Raw genomic sequence first — 20,386 nt, forward strand, 5'->3', positions numbered from 1 at the left:
AGGGTACACCCATTTTAGAACTAATCTGTGAGAGAGAAAAAATTCTGATTCCTGAGATCTCATCTCTTACTGGGATGGCGAGCCAGTGGAAACCTCTGGCTGGTCTTTGAATAGGGAGATGCCAAATAAGTGACAGTAAAAATGGGTAAGGTGGTCCTGGAGAGCAGTACTCTTTGAAAGACGCAAGCTGAAGGGAGTTTCCTTGAGTTGCACAGCAGCCAAGTCAAACCAAGGGAAAGGCCTGGAGTAAAAAAATAATAATAATAAATGCTGTTACTTTTTTATCTGTTCAATACATCTGATTTGGCTGTCAAACATTTCCTTTAAAGAAAAATTTCCTCCACTTAGAAATAAAATTTTTCATTTTCTATACCAAACTAATTAAAATTCATAATTCGTTAAACTGAGGATTCAGTTGGAGCTATTCAATATATGGATTTAACTGTTCTTATGATTTTTTACATTCTTGCTCATTTCTCTAAGTGTGTTTGGAGAGGAATTCATAAGTAGAGAATTATTATACCACCAACACTGATATCCTTTTCAGTGTATTTTCCTTAAACTTAAGAGGAGGATATACGAGGATCATGGATATTAGGAATGGAAAAGGTCAAATTTCTTTTAAAATATCCTCTTCATCTGTGTAGGAAAAGAAGCAGAAGTTTATTTGCAAATGAAAACAGGGGCAATGTTAGTATTAAGCAATAGCAGAATTCAAGTAAAAAAGCAGTAAGACAGTGAATTTTTCATTGTTAAAAAGATCAGGAATGAGGCAAAGGTATCAGCTGTCATCACTCTCATTCAACATAGTACTGGAAGTTCTAGCCAGAGCAATACGGCAAGAAAAGGAATTAAAAGGCATACTGATTGGAAAGGAAGATATACAACTGTGTCTCCATTTGTAGATAGCACGATTATCTATATAGAAAATCTCAAGGAATCTACAAAAAACTTCTAGTAGTAGTAAATGAGTTAAGCAAGGACAAAGGATATAAGATAAACATACAGAAATCAGTTGTATTTCTGCATACCAGTAATGAACATATGACCACCAAAATTTTAAATGCAGTAACATTTATAATCTCAAAAAAGTACTTCGGTGTAAATCTAACAACACATGCACAGGACTTGCATACTGAAAACTATAAAATCTTGATGAATTTAATCAAAGATCTAAATACATGGAGAAAATACTGTGTTCATGGATGGGAAGACAACATAATAAAAGTGTCAGTTCTCTACAAATTGATCTATAGATGTAATGCTAAAAAATAAAATTAATAAGTGACAACACCAAATTTTGGCAAAGATGCAGAGAAACTGGATAAATCATACATTGCTAATGGCAATGTAAAATAGTACAAGCACTCTGGAAAATGTTTTTTATTGTGCTTTAGGTAAAACTTCACAGTTCACGTTATTTTCTCATATAAAAATTCATAAAAATATTGTTATGTGACCCTAGTTGCAGTCCCTATAATGTGACAGCACACACCCACTTTCCACCCCAGGTTTCCCGTGTCCATTCAACCAGCCTTCTCATCCTGCCTCTGGACAGGAGCTGCCCATTTAGTGGAAAATGGTTTAACAGTGCCTTAAAAAAAATTAACATGCAACTGCCATATGACCCAGCAGCTGCATTCCTGGACATTTATCCCAGAGAAACGAAAACTTACATTTGCACAAAAACTTGAGCATGAATATTCATAGCACCTTTATTCATAATAGCCAAAAACTGGAAACAACCCAGTTGTCCTTCAGCAGGTAAATGGTTAAACAGTGGTACATCCATGCCATGGAACACTACTCAGCAATAAAAAGTAACTGTTGATGAATCTCCAGAGAATTACGCTGAATGCAAAAGGTTGCATATTGTATGATACTACTTTATAACATTCTTGAAATGACAAAATTACAGAAACAGAGAACAGTTTAGTAGTTGCCAGGTTGGTGGGGTAGGAGTGGGGAGAAGCCAACACGAGGTATCTGTGTGGTGATGGAAATGTTCTGTATCAATGTCAGTGTCCTGGTTGTGATACTGTACTACAGGTTTGCAAGAGATTACCATTGGAGGAAACTGGGTAAAGGGTACATGGGATCTCTGTATTATTTCTTACAGCTGTTTGTGAACCTGTAATTGTTTCAAATGTTTAATAAAAAAAGGAGGATACCAATTAAAAGTAAAATACAGCAAGAAGCTATCCCCACTTCTCTGTCCCCTTCTATTGGATTATTTTGAAGCAAATCCCAGATACTGTATTAATTCATATATTTTTTTGGTATGTATGTCTAAAAGGGAGCCCTGGTGGCACAGTGGTTAAGTGCTCAGCTCTTAAAAAAAAAAAAAACACATTAATTCCTTTATATCATCAAATATGCAGTTTCATAATTTTTTTTTTTTTTTTACAGTTTATTTGAATCATGATCCAAACAAAGTATACATGTGCATTTTGGTTAATATGACTTTTAAGACTTTTTTTTTTAATTGATAGGGTCCTTTTCCTCTCCCCCCTCCCGCCTTTGCAGTTTATTTGTTGAAGAAACTGGGTTGTTTGTCCTATAAAGTTTCCCACGGTCTGGATTTTGCTGATTATATCTCATTGTGTCACTTAACACTTTCCTCTCGCTTGAATTTTCTGTAAAAAAAGATAATTAGATCTAGAAACTTGATCAGATTCAGATTCAACTTATTGGGAAGAGTACTTCATAGGTGGCTGTGTGTTTTTATCAAAAAACACATTGTCTCTCTTTTTCTAATGTGAGCACTGATTAGTGGATTCAGCCTGATCCATTCACTATAACGTTCACTCATCAACTTTAATTATTTCATTAAAGATTACAAAATGAAGATATTCTGTCAGTAGAGATGGTGAGTATGCCCTCACCCAGGTATGGAATTAATATCTAGGCTGGAGATAGTTATATGCTGTCAGCATAAAGATGGCTGCAGTCTCTAAAGTGGAAAAGATCACCTGAGAGTCCAGAAATAAACCCATACATTTGTTGAGGAAAGAACAGTCTCTTCAATGAATGGTGCTGAGAAAACTGGATTTCCACATGCAAAAGGATGAAGCTGGACCCATACCCCATACCATATATGAAAACTAACTCAAAATGGATCAATGACCTAAATGTAAGAACTAAAACCATAAAACTCTTAGAACAAAACATAGGAGTTAAAGCTTTGGGACCTAGTTTTTGACAATGGATTCTCAGATATGACACCAAAAGCATGATCAACAAAAGACAAAATTAGACTTCATCAGGATTAAACTTTTGTGCATCAAAGGACTTTATCAACAAAGAGGCAACCTACAGAATGGAAGAAAATTTCTGGGAACCTATATCTAATAAGGGTTTAATATTCACGCTATATAAAGTACTTGTACAATTTAACAACAAAAAGACAAACAGTCCAGTCAAAAAATGGGCAAAGGACTTGAACAGACATTTCACCAAAGAAAATATACAAATGGCCAACAAGCACATGAAAAGATGGTCAGCATCATTAGTCATTAGGGATATGTAAATCAAAACTACAGTGAGAGAACACTTCACCCATTGGGATGGTTATGATAATTTTTTTAAAAAGGAAAAAAGTATTGGTGAGGGTGTGGAGAAACTGGAACCCTTGTACATTGCTGGTGGGAATGGAAAATAGTGCAGTCGCTGTGGAAAAACTGTTTTGTGGCTCCTCAAAAAGTTAAACACAGACTTACATGTAACCCAGCAATTCTACTCCTAGGTGTATACCCAAAAGAATTGAAAGCAGAGACACAAATAGATACTTGTACACTAATGTTCATTGCAGCACAATTCACAATAGCCAAAGGTGGAAATAACCTAAATACCCATCAACAGATGAATGACTAAGCAAGGTATAGCCATACCAAACCAAACCCATTGCCACCAAGACAATTCCGCCTCTAGCAACCCTATAGGACAGAGTAGAACTGCCCCATAGGGCTTCCAAGGAACAGCTGGTGGATCCAAACTGCCAACCTTTTGGTTAGCAGCCGAGCTCTTAACCATGGCACCACCAGGGCCCCAGTTAAAATGGAATACTATTCATCCATAAAGAGAATGAATCCTGACACATGCTCTGTGGATGAACTTTGGAAACATTATGCTGAGTGAAATAAGCCAGACACAAAAGAACAAATATTGTAGATCTCACTTATATGAAATACCTAGAATAGGCAAATACATAGATACCGAAGTTTATTAGTGGTTACCACGGGTGGGAGGGAGGGGTAAAGGGAATTATTGCTTGGGGGCATGGAGTTTCCCTTAAGGGTAATGAAAATACTTGGAAGTGAATCGAAGTGATGTTTGCACTACCTGGTGAATGTAATTAATGTCACTGAATTGTACACGTAAAAAATGTTGAAATGGCAAATGTTTTGTTACATACGATTTTACACAATAAAAAAAGACTTAAAAAAAGGACATGAGTTGAATAAATTTAAATAAATTTATCCAGTGAATACCTTTGCAGCTGCTGATAAATGAAGTAAAAAAAAAAAATGAAGTAGCTGCAGTTATATCTATGACATAGTAAGTAAAAAAAGCATGTATATAGTCCCATATTTCTACAATGCATACATTTGTAAATATATAGAAAGAAAGACTGAAAAAATACAAAGTCTACAAAATGGTATTTGGGGGACAAAGGAGGGCTTTTACTTTTCCACTCGTTGGATTTTTTACAACAAAAATGTATTATTTTTCTAAGTTTTTAAAGCTAACATAAAAAGAAAAAAGAAACAGGGTTCCAAACAGGGCCTTGGGGTTCGAACCACTGCTGAGAATTTGCATTTCTAACAAGTTCCCAGGCGATGCTAATGCTGCTGGTTAGGACCAATTGGGAGAACCTACTAGTAGTGGTTGTCAAAATTTATTATACATAAGAATCACCTGGGCCTTCCCCTACATCCAGCACTCTGAATTCAGACTTCTAGCCTCCCAAACCGTGAAAAAATAAATTTGTTTGTTAAAGCCAAAAAAATATATAAAAAAAGGAGTCACTTGGGGATCTCGTCAAAATGTAGATTCTGATTCAGTATATCTGGGGTGGAAATGCAAATTCTCAGCAGGGTTTCTAACTGGAACAAACCAGTTCGAAGCCCTGAAAAGAAAACTTCATCTGCTAAGACAAGAGTGTGGGAGACATTAGAATGGCCAGCCATTGGACACCTTACCTTCTCAGAGGCAGGTTCTTCGCATAGGTTTTGCTGACAAAATCTGTTAACTGAAACTTGGGGCAAGATGCGCTGTCTTTCCCACAATCTCCAGAGTGCGCAGAGAGAAACTGTTCACTCAAAAGCTGCAGCACACGTGGGTGGGACATTTCTTTTGCAGTGCAGATGTTTAGGGCTGCATAGAACACCCCCTCCAACCACTTGATATTGAGTGTTATTCCTCCTGTACATCAATGAAAAGGTAAATACCAGTTAGCACCATTACAAATGATTCACAGGGAACTGAGAACAGATCCCAGAGACTGAAGATCCACTTTTTTTTCCAAGACATTGGTAATCTGAAGTTCAAGATAAGTAAACACTGCTCCTTCCTAGGCCAACAGGCCTATTTCTGCTTTTTATAACACATCGTAAGTGTTGACCATACCCCAGGAGGACAGATGTGACTAATGTAGACATTGCTAATGGTAGAGGCTCTCTAGAGTGGTTCTTGCCGTAAGGAGAAGGGACTGGGAAAACTGTGCAAGGTTAGAACAGGGAAAAGGGATTTTCATCCCAGACGCTGCATCTTCCTTGGGGTTAGTTAAATATGTTTACCGCTCTGGTTTCCCTGTTCCTCCTCTTTCTTGTTGTGTGCCATCAAGTCAATTGTGACTAATAGCGACCCTGTAGAGCAGAGTAGAACTGGCCCCACAGGGTTTCCAATGCTGTAATTTTTTTTTTTATTATTATTAACTTTTATTGAGATTCAAGTGAAGGTTTACAAATCAAGTCAGTCTGTCACATATAAGTTAATATACATCTTACTCCTACTCCCACTTGCTCTCCCCCTAATGAGTCAGCCCTTCCAGTCTCTCCTTTCGTGAAAACTTTGCCAGCCTCCAACTCTATCCTCCCATCCCCCCTCCAGCCAGGAGATGCCAACACAGTCTCAAGTGTCCACCTGATATAATTAGCTCACTCTTCATCAGCATCTCTCTCCCACCCACTGTCCAGTCCCTTTCATGTCTGATGAATTGTCTTCGGGGATGGTTCCCGTCCTGTGCCAACAGAAGGTTTGGGGACCATGACCGCCGGGATTCCTCTAGTCACAGCCAGACCATTAAGTATCAATGCTGTAATTTTTATGGGAGCAGACCGCCACATCTTTCTCCCAGTGTGGCTGGTGGGTTCGAACCACTGACCTTTTGATTAGTAGCCAAGTGCTTTAACTACTGCACCACCAGGGTTCCTTGGTCATCTTTAAAGGGCCAAATAATCAGGCTTCTCAGTTCTCCCTAATAAAGGATGCTTTTTACCACCAAATACTCTTCTTATATAAAACTTAAATAGCTGACAACATACCCAACTCTTGTTTACCTCCCCTTTCCCCCCATCACAAAAACTAGGATGTGATAGGATAGCAACAGGCTGAAGGGAAAGTAGTTTTCAAGAGTGCAAGAAATATGGTGGATCATTACCAGCAGGACTGTAGGGGCAAGTCGCCCGAAGAATCACAGGATCTCGGAGAGCAGCTGTGATTTCCTTATTAGCGCCCCAGATGTTAACAAACTTACCAGCACACTGATACTGAGGCCGCAGGATATTGGTGTGGTTCAGCAGTAATTTCAACCTGGAAGGAAAACCACCAAGACGGGTGCAATGTCAGGACTGGAAGAAACAACAGCACAACCTACTGGGTTCACATCCAACCCCAGCAATGGGCTCTGCTGCACAGCACTGCTCGGGGTAAATGCAGATCTGTGCTGAGGGCACTGCTTATTAGTTGGATTGTTCATCCCTTCACCTGACAAACAGGTATTAAATGTTACACGCCAGGCCCTCGGTTAGACACCGTTGTTGTTAGTTGCTGTTAAGTCGATTCCGACTCATGGCGGCTTGGGTACAAAAATAACATTTGATCCCTGCTCTCAGTAACTTTTCACGTTGTTCACTGGTGATTTCCCTTCTCGTTGATGCACAGAGGAATACTAGTCAGCTTCAAGTAGTGGGAGGCAATGTTCTAAACATTTACACATCATAGAAAATGTCCCACCCCCAAGTGCTGTGGCGGTTTAGTGTATAGTTTTACTTACAATATGTGGAGAAGTGAGGAATACACAATGAGAAAGCCTACCCGGGTACTTCTACTGATAAAGCTGCTTCTACTTTATTTATTGGGAATGACCAACCCCAAGAGGAAGGGCTGGGGGGAGACAAGAGGGGGACACACAAAGCCAGAGATGAGGAGACAGAGATTCTACCAGTCTTCCCTCACTCTAATGAATACCTGGGTACTGGGATGGCAGCTACAAAGCTGTACACGATGCAGGTTTTCTCAAGGCTGCTTTGAATTTCTAAGCAGATATTAGGCAGCTGAGATGGCAGGCAGCAGAGGAATACCACGTTGGCCCAATTTACTAGATAAGAGTTCTGGTAAAAGCACTGGATCCCCAGTTTCTGGAGCTCATCTGGGGGAGAAAGACACAAAGAGCGCTGGGCAAAGGAATGAACTGAACATCAATTATGGAGAAGGAATGGTCATTACTTTAACTCAGTAAATCAACCCAAGACTTGTAGCCACATAAATCAGCAAACATTCCCTTACGTCTTCGAAAAGCCACGCAGCAATGCCCTAGTCCCATTATTAAAGCAGCTGGTGCCACTGTGGCAGTGATCGAGATTATAAGTCACCCTTATCTTACTTGTAGACCAAACACTGGAGTTGCTTAGATTTTTTTAAGGAAGAAAAAAAATTCAAAGGCACTTTCTGCTCCAATTTATTGAAGGTTTATCATGTGCCAGATAATGAATATATGTTATTTAAGGTAATCCTCATGAGAACCTTAGGAGGCAGAGACGAGTATTATTCCCATATTTTAGATAAGGCTTCAAGAAGTTACGTGATCTGCCCTAAGTTATACAACTAAGTGGCTTGAGTTGGTGGGGAAGACTGAGTGAGTGGAAAATAGGGCAGAAAAGATACACTTACAGTTTCAGTAAAATATACACAATTTAACGTTAACAGGATATTTATAAATGTAGAGAAAAATGTGGTAAGTCATATAGTTGTATAAAAACACTCATTGGTGGTTAATTGTCTGATTGTACTTACTGCAATATGGACTGCAACCTGGAGTTTCAAAAGTAAATATTTAAAATGTAAACTCACATCAGATAGTATGTTTTAAGTGTAATTAGAAAACACAGACATTGAAGAGGTGAATTCTTATCTTAACCACTGAGGTACATGATAAATTTGTTGCAGAGGTTATCTGGAAGATGGATAGGACAAAGAGGAAGTTCAGAAAACACACACGTGTTATTCTTTAACGTGTTGCTCTCAGAAGTGCACAGAAGCTGATGCTGAGCATTTTGAGTTCTTGCTTCCATACCTGACGCCTAGTGATATTCAAATACAATTATTAATAAATATTGCTTCACAAAGACTGCATTTTATCTAAATAAATATTTGAGTCAGAGTCAACTCTATGGGAACTGGTACTGGTTTATTGTTGGGATTAAAAAATTTGCCTTGAGTGGTGAGATTTTTAAGAAATCCTTAATATAGAAAGGAGCCCTCATGGCAGAGTGGTAAGAGCTACAGCTGCTAACCAAAAGGCAGGCAGTTCATATCCACCAGCCGCTCCTTGGAAACCCTATGGGGCAGTCCTGCTCTGTCCTATAGGATTGCTATGAGTTGGAATTGACTCTTAGGCAATAGATTTGTTTTTGGTTTTTTTTTGGTTTAATATAGAAAAAACATTTACAAATTAGTAAGAAAAATACAGATACTCCCACAGAAAAATTGGGCAAAAGCAACCTAAAAAACATGAAATAGCAATAAACCTATGAAAAAATACTCGAATTAATATTATAACAGTGATTTAAAAAAAATGTTTCCCAGAATTGGCAAGGGTGTAGTGAAATGGGTGCTTTTATACAATACCAGTGAAAATTTACACTGAACAACTTTTTTTGGAGGTCAATTTGAAAATTAAATTGGAAGTTTCTTTGAAAATTAAACATACACCTTCCTACACATGATCTAGTCATTTCACTCCTAAGTATTTGCCCAAGGGAAATGAAAACATATATCCACACAAACACTTGTACACAAATGTTCATAGCAGCTTTATTTGTAATAGCCCCCAAAATAGAAATGACCTGACCACCAACAGGTGAATAGATACACAAACTGTAGAATACTGATACATAAATAACATGGGTAAATCTCAAAACAATTATGCTAAGTGAAAGAAGTCAGATGTAAAAGAGTACATACTGTATGATTTCATTTATATCATATCATATATTATATCATATTCTAGAAAATACAAATTAATGGTGACAAATCGGATCAGTGGTTGCCCAGGAGGAGGGGAGCTGCAGCGAGATAGCGATATAGGGATTATAAAGGGGCATGAGGAAACTTTTGGTGGTGATATATATGTTTTTTACATTGATTAAGGTGGTAGTTTCACAGGTGTATACATGTGTCAAAACTTCAAATTGTACATTTTAAATATGTGCAGTTTACTGTATGTAAATTATATCTTAAGAAAGCTGTGCCCATTCTTTGACCTAGTATGTTTATTTTGAAAATTATGTATGAAGAAGTCCAACTAAATAAACCACAGTTATATATATGCTCTGGAATAATATATAACAGTTATAAATTATGGTATAGCCATACTCTGGAATACTGTGTATCAGTTATATACAAATTATGGTATGTCAAGAACCGATGGTACTGAAGGAAGAAGTCCAAGTTACACCGAAAAACAAGTCCCCAGGAGTTGACAGAAAACCCATTGAAATGTATCAACAACCAGATGCAGTGATTACTCATCTATGCCAAGAAATTTGGAAGACAGCTACTTGGCCAACCAAGTGGAAGAGATCCATACTTGTGCCCATTCTAAAGGAAGGTGATATAACAAAATGAGGAAATTTTCAAATAATATCATTAATACCACATGCAAGTAAAATTATGCCAAAGATAATTAAAAAACAGTTGCAGCAATACATTGACAAGGCTGCCAGAAATTCAAGCTGGATTAAAAAGAGGATGTGGAACCAGGGATATCATTGCTGATATATCAGATGGATCCTGATGGAAGCAGAGAATACCAGAAAGATATTTACCTGTGTTTTATTGAGTATACAAAGGCATTCGACTGTGTGGATCATAACAAATTATGGATAACATTGAGAAGAATGGGAATTCCAGAACATTTAATTGTGCTCATGAGGAACCTGTACATAACAGAATAAGGGGATACTTCATGCTTTAAAATTATGAAAGATGTGAGTCAGGGTTGTATTCTTTCACCATACTTATTTAATCTGTTTGCTAAGCAAATAATCCAAGAAGCTAGACTATATGAAGAAGAACATGCATCAGGACTGGCAGATGACTCATTAACAACCTGCAACATACAGATGACATCACCTTGCTGGCTGAAAGTGAAGACGACTTGAAGCACTTACTGATGAAGATCGAAGACCATGGCCCTCAGTATATGTTATACCTTAACATAAAGAAAACAAAAATCTTCACAACTGGACCAGTAAGCAACATCACGATAAATGGAGAAAAGATTGAAGTTGTCAAGGATTTCATTTTACTTGGATCCACAATCAACGCCTATGGAAACAGTAGTCACAAAATGATACAACGTATTGCATTGGGCAAATCTGCTGCAAAAGACCTCACCTTGAGGACTAAGGTGCGCCTGGCCCAAGCCACGGTATTTTCAATTGCCTCATGTGCATGAGAAAGCTGGACAATGAATAAGAAGGCTGAAGAAGAATTGATGCCTTTGAATTATGATGTTGGTAAAGAATATCGAATATACCACGGACGGCCAGAAGAACAAACAAATCTGTCTTGGAAGAAGTACAGCCAGAGTGCTTCTTAGAAGCAAGGATGATGAGGCTTTGTCTCACGTACTTCGGACATGTTATCAGGAGGAACCAGTTTCTGGAGAAGGACATCATGCTTAGTAAAGCATAAGGTCAGCGAAAAAAAGGAAGACCCTTGATGAGCTGGATTGACACAGTGGATGCAACAATGAGCTCAAACATAGCAACGATTGTGAGGGTGGTGCAGGACCAGGCAGTTGTTCATTGTATTGTACATAGGGTCACTATAAGTTGGAACTGACTTGATGGCACCTAACAACAACACCACATCCATACTCTGGAATACTATATAACAGTTATATGTAAATGACAGTATGTCTATACTCTGAAATACTACATAAACTTAAAATCATGATTTTGAAGAGGGTTAAATGATACAGGGAGTATGCTTATTATATATTAAATGAAAAAAGAAGGATATAAACAACTATGTACAGATATATATATCAATTACTGATATAATACGGAAAAAATGGGAAAGAAATTATAATGCTGGTAAGAGGACTGTACGTAGTTATTATTTTCTTCCCTATAGAGTACTTGTAGGTACACAACGGAAGTATAATTTACATACAGTGAAAAACACAGATCTGAAGTACGTAGTTTGATCAGTTTTGACAAATGCACACACATGTAACCCACAGCTCTTTCAAGATAAAGAACATTTCCAACTCCTCTGAAAGTTCCCCTTCTCGTTCAATTTCCCTGGAAGCAAACATCGTTCTGATTTCTATCACCATAAACTACTAAATACAATCATTACAAAACTTTTTTTTTTTTTTAGTAAATGTTATTTTTAAAAACATAAGGCTGGATGCTTGAACTGTTTAACAGTCAAGTTAGGAGATTTAACTTTTTTGGGCAAGTTTCCCTGCATCAAAGACTGAGAAAGATTTTTACCACTGAGGGCAGGGCACAGGGAGAAGAGATGGATATAAACCATTTAAGAGGAGAAGGAAGTTGCTTTAAGAAATAAGTTTAAAACAAACAAAAAAAAGACATCTTTCGGACATCAGGGAATATAGAAGTGTAGGAAACTTCAGGAATCGGTCCCTCCAATGAAACAACTATTGAACTGGCAGGAACTGTCTGAATCAACTACTTTGGACCTGGAATCTAGTCAAACACTTGGAGCATCCAGGGGAGAGATTAATGAAGACACTGGTAAATTTTGGTAAATTTCAGTGTTTAGTGTAGCAACTACCATCCCCTACCCCATCAAAAAGTTAAGCATAGAACTACCATAACCAAAACCCGCTGCCGTTGAGTCGATTCCGACTCATAGTGACCCCACAGGACAGAGTACAACTGCCCCATAGAGTTCCCAAGGAGCACCTGGTGGATTCGAACTGCTGACCTCTTGGTTAGCAGCTGTAGCACTTAACCACTACGCCACCGGGGTTTCCAGAACTACCATATGACCCAGAAATCCCATTACTAGGTACACCCAAAAGACTTGAAAGCAGGGACTCAAACAGATACTTGTACACCAGTGTTCACTGCAGCATTATTCACAAGAGCCAAAAGGTACAAACAACCCAAGTGTTCATCAATAGAGGAACGGATAAACAAAATGTGGAACATACATACAATGGCATATCATTCAGACATAAAGAGAAGTGAAATTCTGATACATGCTACAAAGTTGAACCTTGAAAACACTGTATTAAGTGGAGTAAGCCAGATACAAAAAGATAAAGATTGTATGATGCTACTTATATGAGGTATCTAAATATCTAGCACAGGCAAATTCATAGAGGTAGAAAGTGGGCACTGGTTACTAGGGGTTGCGGGGGGTCGGAGGGGAGAATGAGGAGTTATTGTTTACTGGGAACAAAGTTTCCATTTGGGATGAAGAAAAAATTCTGGAAATAGATAATGGTGATGGTTACACATTGTGAGTGCACTTCATGCCACTGATCAGTGAGATTTTATGTATGTTTTACCATAATCGTAATTTTTAAAAGCCTTCTTTCTAGTTTTCCTCAGGGCCAGCAAGCCAAAGGGAGCTCCCCGTGCTGCACACAAGGATTCCTTCTTTCAAGGGACCTTTTCAAAATAGCTTCGTCAAGACCTAACCAGCACCCCCAAGCCCCCTGCCTACCACACACTGCTCCTCACCCAGGACCTCTGGCCTCCGTGTGGAGATCCGCAGGCTCTCAGTGGGGATGGGGACAAGCTGAAGCAGTACTCGAGCCAGCTGCTTCCCAAGGTGACCACCTCCAATGATGCCCACATTGAGCTCCTCACAGGCGATAGGTGATCCGGTCGAGACGTGTCCAGAGGTTTGATTCTCATGTAATGATTGTCTGGAGAATGAACAGACAGTCACATTTATAAATACACGAGTACCCGGTAGCTCTTCTTGAGTGTCAACCTCTAATGTTCTCTGCTTTAACCTCCTCATAAGGCATTCTAGTTATATGCCATTTATCCAGCATCACTAGGGAATGAAATGCTCTTCTGGTGAGTTTTTCTGAAACTGAAGCACACCCCTTCAGGGACCCAAAACTTGTTTAAAACATTTGTAAATGAACATTTATTGTGACATGTATTATGCATTTCCCTACCTTCTTAAACACAAGATCTGAATATTTAATAACTTCCTTAACTCAGGACCATCAGTATGAACAGCCATTGTCATGTATCATACTGTAATGTAGGACACATTGTTGGCCGGTTCCTCCATGTTTTGTTTTCTGTGCAGACAGCTGTCGGTTTTCATTGCTGTCAAGATGAGCACACCCCTGTCCTACCACACACCTACTCTTTCTGGTTTGCTATTTCAGTTCTGCACAGACTCATAAAACCAGATAGCTTTGCTTTTGAAGAACATCATGATTTATTAAATGGTTTATGAGAGAAAATAGACCTGAGAAACTCAGGTTTTGAGACCACTCATTCCAGGGGCTCATTTACTCTTGGTTCTGGATGTGTTTCCTTGGCCCAGAATTAACAAAGTCTGATCTCTGAATACATGGCAAATATGTTGTTGTAAGGCACACTTAGGTTTGTTCTGTATTTCTATAAAAATTAGAGTCTTAACGCTCTGGCGTTTCCTCAAGAGCAACACAAGCCACATTCTGTTTAAGGCTTGTCTCCTGGTTGAGAGACTTTTCTCTCAGTGCTTGATCCTTTCAAGTATGAAATGCCTCCTGGAAGTTCCATATATTGGTTTCTCACTGCTCATCTTGGGTGTAGCCAATAGGCTTAGGCATCCTTCTCAGTCAAGCCATCAGCAAACTCACTGAGCAGCCTGCCTCCCTGGGTATATGCTGTATCGATAGCATGTTAGATTCAGATCTGGTTCCACCACCCAGGAGTCAATCTAATTTCAGAGAAAAGTGAACTGAGAAACAGAGTGAGCAGGTGGCTTATACTCTAGGAGTGACCCAGTCACTTGTACAAAGATACCAGAAGCCAGCAAATCAATATTCCCAGTCTCAAGCAAATCATCTAGCCATAGGACCCCCTCAGATCCCAGGTGGCTTTCCTGTGAGGGACCATTTCATTATTAGTGCAGCCCCAAAAGAACCAGTCCCATTTTCAGCAGTAGCCAGGAATGGCTAATCATTAGCAGCTGTGGAAGACAAGCTGGTGGTTCCAGTGAATGGATCAATTATTTAATCAATCCATTCACTGCACGGAAATCACCACTAATCCATGCTTCATTATGTAACCACAGCCAAGGACTCTGGTATGTAGTTTTCTCGTTTTTTCAGATCAAAAGTGATTGTGGTTAGAAAAGGTAGGAAGAAACTCCCTCTGCCAAAGTTATCCTCCAAAATAAAAAAGGTTAATTCATTTGGATTCTCTAAACTAAGATTCTTCTCTCCAGCTGCCTGACCTTGGAGACCTAGGTTACCTCAAAATACGGTATAGCTTGCAGAAGAAGGTTGCGTGGGCACAGGCCTCGACCATCAGTCCCCGGGAACGGCCCTTCAAAAACAGCCAGGTCCGCTCTTCCTCTGGAAGTGCATACTCAGACTGCAGAGTCTCAAGGTCCTCCAGCATGTCCATCTCCGAGTGACCGTCTCCTGCAGAGACAGGTACCAATTTGGGCCCCTGTTACGGAAGAAGAGGTTATCTATGCAGCAGGGTGTATGTGTGTTGGTGTGTTGTTTGCCCAGGTCCAAAGCACTCCTGATGGTGCACTTCAGCACTTCTCTCCACCAAGATTCTGAGTCTGGAGATCTAATCCGTCTCTCTGCATGCGTGTGGGTCCTAGGGGATTTCTAATCACTGCCCATGAACCCAGGAATGCAGCGGGTTCCTCTAAAACCTGAATAGCAATCCAAAGTAATGTTCTTCCACACGGGCTGCAGGTGTTGTTCCGACTAGATGAATTTACATTAGCAATGGGTTTCACAGGTGCTCTTGGGCCAGGACTTTCTCCCCTCCATTCCCTCCCAAGTTTGAGAAACAGGATTGACCAATTAGATGACATTTCAAAGAAGTACTTCCCTTTCATTAAACTCTAGGTTCTCTACAGGGTAGAAAACAGCCCAAACTAAACATCACTGGTGCCCTGTGTAGGACAGGAATATCCAGATTTTGGAGAGTAAACACAGATGTATATATGAACCCATTTACATCTCACCTCCCAAACGGAGAAGATCAGCTCTACTCCCCAGTGCTTCTGGTCCTGGATGCTTGAAATGCATTTTCAGGGAGCATTACCCAAGAAAGTTTTCATTGTGACTCCTTAGCTACCAGATTACTTCAGCCTTTCAATCTTAAAGGGGCCAGCCCCACCTAGAGGATTTCCTATTCTGCAACAAGAGGACACAAATTCCTTTCACTACTTCCAGTACAACCAAAGGAGTATGTTGTTGTTAGGTGCCATCGAGTTCATTCAGACTCATAGCGACCCTAGAGGACAGAGTAGAACTGCCCCATAGGGTTTCCAAGGAGTGGCTGGTGGATTCAAACCGCTGACCTTTTGGTTAGCAGCTGAGCTCTTTACCACTTCACCACCAGGCCTCCAAGGACGTATGGGACCCTCCTTTTCCCAACAAAATATTCTGGACTTCTAGATTTTTTGCAGATTGTAATATCATACAGATCTTAGCACTATTCAAGGAATTAATTTTTCAACCCTTTCTTTAAGAGATCAATGACATCCAAAACCCTAATCTATCTTATAGCAGTGGTCAGACTGAAAGCAGAATTCAAAGCTACTCAAATCTCTAATCCCTTTTATAGGAGGGCTGTATGTCACATTCTCAATCTCTTTAAAAGCAAAGCCTTAAGACTTTAAGTGAGGAGCATGGAAGTTCTCATCAAGTCTAAGAAACACTTCCTTATGTGAAAACAGTGGGTAGGTCGCCTTAATGTTGCAAGTGATATTCCCTGCTCCAGAGAAACAGGGGCAAAACCTCCCAGATCAGCACAACCAAGGTAGGACACGATAACTTACATAAAGATGGATCCTAGGCTTACACTTCATTTGTGCCTTCTCGAAAACAGAATTCAGCTTTTGTGGCTTAGGCTGAACTACATTTTCCAGAATTCTCTTCCCTGTATATTCTGGTTAGGGTGGGTCACAAGAGGTATTTTTGTGCCAGGTTTGGAACGTGGAAGTGAAGCAACAGCCATTTTGTGGTTATGCTTGCAAAGTCAGGGGCAAGCACTTTTGTAGTTCACACACATTATCGCTTATCTGCTGGCTACCTTGTTGGTTTGGGGCAGCACCTGGGCCTGCAACTGCTACATCTTCCTCTGGATCCTCATTCAGCTTCTCACACTTCTGGGCAGGTGTGTGTTTACCTCCGTGACAAAGGGCACCAGCCTCTCCTGCAGGACCCCTGCAGGCTGGAGGCAGTGTGAACTAGTAGATCCCAGTACATCCTTATGGGTTCCAGCTGGTCCTTGCTCTTCCTCACTTTACATCCATCTTTACTTCCTGACTGCCTGCCCTGTGGACTTCAAGCTCAACCAGAAGACATGAAGACAACAGCTTTACAGACTGTTTAGCCAACTCCCATACTTAAGATCATATCTCTGTAACAAATCCCACATACAGATTAGATTAAAAATTAGATATCCAAAAAAACCCAAACCCATTGCTGTCGAGTTGATTCCAACTCATAGCAACCCTACAGGACAGAGTAGAACTGCCCCATGTTTCCAGGGCTGAAATCTTTATGGAAGCAGACTGTTACATCTTTCTCCCATGGAGTGCCTGGTGGGTTCAAACTGCCAACCTTTTGGTTAGCAGCTGAGTGCTTAATCACTGCATCACCAGGGTTCCTTAGGCTCTCTGAAAGAACCCTAATATACTAGTTAGCAAAGTTATCATTGTTTAGAGATCAGTTGGTAACTTGGCACAATTCAGCAAATTAGTTTCTTCAATAGCAAGAGAAATCAGGAAGGAATCCAAATATCAGGTTTACCAGAAATTGCAAAATGAAGGAGCAAAAGATGGAGTCTTATCCCCTTAAAGCAGGGTTTTTTCAGCCTCAGCACTATGGACATTTTGGCCTGGATTGTTCTTTGCTGTGGGGGTGCCCTTGCACTGCAGGGTATTTAGCAGCATCCCCAGCCTCTACCCACTACATGCCAGTAGCACTACCTAGTCGTGACAACCATGAGTGTCTCCAAACATTGCCAAATGTCTCCTGGGAAGGGGGGCAAAGTCACCCCCAGTTGAAAACCACACTGCCTTAAAGCAGACTGGGAGCCTTGATATCAGCACCTTCTCCTACCACTTCACCCATTCCACACAGCCAGAGGATCACAGAACTCTATGTTAGAAATTACCATGCTCTCATATTACAGATTAAGATGATGAGTCCAATAAGGCGATTACGAGCCCAGGAGACAGAAAGGGCCACATGAACCAGAGACTACATCATCTTGAGACCAGAAGAACTAGATGGTGGCCGGCTACAACCAATGACTGCCCTGACAGGGAACACAACAGAGAACCCCTGAGTAGGAGAGCAGTGGGATGCAGACCCCAAATTCTCATAAAAAGACCAGACTTAATGGTCTGACTGAGACTGGAAGGACCCTGGTGGTCATGGCCCCCAAAACTTCTGTTGGCCCAGGACAGGAACCATTCCCGAAGCCAACTCTTCAGACATGAATTGGACTGGACAATGGGTTGGAGAGGGATGCTGGTGAGGAGTGAGCTTCTTGGATCAGCTTCTTGAGACTATGTTGGCATCTCCTGCCTGGAGGGGAGATGAAAGGGTGGAGGGGGTTAGAAGCTGATGAAATGAACATGAAAAGAGAGTGGAGGGAGAGAGTGGGCTGTCTCATTAGGGGGTGAGTAATTGGGAGCGTGTAGCAAGGTGTATATGGGTTTTTGTGTGAGAGACTGACTTGATTTGTAAACTTTCATTTAAAGCACAATAAAAATTATTTAAAAAAAAAAAAAGATGATGAGTCAAGAAAAGTAAAGGGATTCTTCCAGGATCACACAGCTGGTTAGCGATAGAGCTGGAACTAGAAGCCAGGTCTTTTGTCTCCCAGCTCAGTGCTCTATTAGCCACACTGCCCTGCTTTCCCACAAGCACCATTACTCCTTAACCTGACGTGTTGACACCCTGCTGAATGCAGACACTGAGGTAGACTTCTTGTGGTCCCATCATTCTGCATAAAAAACCAGGGAGGGAAAGAGACAGCACCAAGAAGGAAAGAGTTTTATTAGGAGTCTCGACATGTCAAAGAAATCCAGTTCAGTCACAGAGAAGGGAAGCTAATATTGGTACAGGGCAAAAAGTCAGCATTACGGAATATCTTGTCAAAACCAAGTGTGAAAATAAAACCTCCGTCTTAATATCCTGAAGGTCAGAAATGTAGCCGAGGTGAAACTTTTGGAAGCACCTGGTGAAATAATGAGACTTTGCATTATGGGAGAGTTCTCCAGCACTGCTGAATCCGAGCTCCGTAAAATGGGTCTGGGGCGGGAAGGTAGAGGAAAAGGCAGTCGGTCTCATCACCCACTCAGGGTCATCTCAGTGTGCAGGCAAGAAATGAACCATATGTTTTTGGTCAGAGGATAAGCTGGGACAGCAGAGGGGCACTGGCAGAGAAACACAACGCCTGGACCAGCTTTGTGATAATATAGAGAACTATGTGCAGTCTGGTGCAAGCTGATCTCCAGCAGGTCCTGGGCAATGCTGGCCCCTTCCTGAGGCCCCTGGCAACAGCCACTTTGATTCTGTTCTGACTTCATTTAGAGCAGAACTGCCAATGCCCAGCATCAAGTCCAGGGTCACCACTCGCTGAGAAAAATGGAGTGGCCATCCTATGATGCCCTGTACCTCTCAGTCTAGACCTCTTTTCTGGAGTAGTCACTTTTCCCAGACCCAGAGAGATCTTGCCCAATATGGGCCCAATCTAGAATCCACTCCCTCCTTCACATGAGCACCAGGTAGAGAGAGTCTTTCTCAGGAGTCGTCAAAGCTTTTGATCTTGGCCCTTAGATGATGGCCCTTGGACAGAAGGTCAGTCTGAAGCTGTCTGTGCCCCGGTATAGGTTTTTGTCCCGAGTATCAGGCACTGCCTGTTGACAATGGGCCCAAGTGAGGTGATGCTGTGACTCTCCCAAAGAAGAGCTCTCTCTTCTTTCACAGGCAGGAAAGGAAGAAATGAGACCAGTTTCAGGGTAGCTAATGCCACTCAATTCTTCCATCGAATTTGCTGTGGAATGAGCAAATAACAGTGTCAGTTTTCACTGATCTTTACAGAGAGGTCGATGGAATACAACTTAAAAAGGCTCATACACAACTTAAAAAGGTAAGAAAAAAAGGGAGTTGAGACAGTGTTTTTTAATATATGTGGGGGTGTCATTTATTCAAAGATGTATTAAACACCTATTCAGTACACTACAAGCCCCCCGCACCCCCTTCCACCCTCGTTAGGACCAAGCTTAAATAGCTTAACTAGCTTTTTATGACCCCCGGGCAGGTCTCAGAACACCTAATAGGAAACTAAGCTCCCTATTAACCATAGTTTTAGTTCTTTCGCTATGAACCAGCTGAGTTTCCTAAATAGCTAACATCTACTTCACCCACTTCTTATTTCCAGCAGGTAGGTCACATCCATTCAAAGGAGACTATAGTCTGGACAGTTTGAAACTATAATATTTGCTTTTATACTTCCAATAGTGAGCCCCTCCTACCTGCTAGGTTTAACAATTATCTGAGCATTACAGGTAAGTCTCAGCTGGAGATCCTCAGATTACCCTTAAATCACTGCATATCTCAAGAGTAATATCTGCTGTTAAAGCAGTGATTTCACCCTTGGGACAGAGGAGAGTTTATACC

The 20,386-nt window shown here is 40.6% G+C and overlaps 2 protein-coding genes across 3 annotated transcripts in view; both read right to left on the minus strand.

Annotated features, from left to right (window-relative positions):
- Positions 1–55: 55 nt before the first annotated feature.
- On the minus strand, positions 56–17,249 carry NOXRED1 (NADP dependent oxidoreductase domain containing 1). Its single transcript, XM_049899738.1, has 7 exons — positions 15,709–17,249; positions 14,974–15,145; positions 13,230–13,417; positions 7,471–7,651; positions 6,662–6,813; positions 5,202–5,424; positions 56–241 (listed from the first exon to the last, which is right to left on the minus strand). The coding sequence occupies exons 1-7, from the start codon at positions 15,770–15,772 to the stop codon at positions 67–69; spliced, it is 1,155 nt and encodes a 384-aa protein (XP_049755695.1). The 5' UTR covers positions 15,773–17,249; the 3' UTR covers positions 56–66.
- Positions 17,250–18,742: 1,493 nt separating this feature from the next.
- The window catches only part of VIPAS39 (VPS33B interacting protein, apical-basolateral polarity regulator, spe-39 homolog), a 30,254-nt gene continuing 28,610 nt past the window's right edge, over positions 18,743–20,386 (minus strand). For both annotated transcript variants that reach the window (XM_049899728.1, XM_049899729.1), the window contains exon 20: positions 18,743–19,760. In XM_049899728.1, the coding sequence (XP_049755685.1) occupies positions 19,740–19,760 (21 nt within the window). In that variant the 3' untranslated portion in view covers positions 18,743–19,739. The remainder of the gene's footprint in view (positions 19,761–20,386) is intronic.

This window comes from Elephas maximus, chromosome 10, assembly GCF_024166365.1.
Source record: "Elephas maximus indicus isolate mEleMax1 chromosome 10, mEleMax1 primary haplotype, whole genome shotgun sequence".
NCBI classification, from domain to species: domain Eukaryota; kingdom Metazoa; phylum Chordata; class Mammalia; order Proboscidea; family Elephantidae; genus Elephas; species Elephas maximus.

What these genes read in the sequence shown, in the direction of transcription:
- NOXRED1 (XM_049899738.1), bottom strand. Translation starts at nt 15,772, where the DNA reads ATGCATTTCAAGCATCCAGGACCAGAAGCACTGGGGAGTAGAGCTGAT. An exon ending in GCTGCCATCCCAGTACCCAG is followed by an intron (nt 6,814 to 7,470) that starts GTATTCATTAGA and finishes TTTTCCTTCCAG; the next exon opens with GTTGAAATTACTGCTGAACC. An exon ending in AAGAACCTGCCTCTGAGAAG is followed by an intron (nt 242 to 5,201) that starts GTAAGGTGTCCA and finishes TTTTTACTCCAG; the next exon opens with GCCTTTCCCTTGGTTTGACT.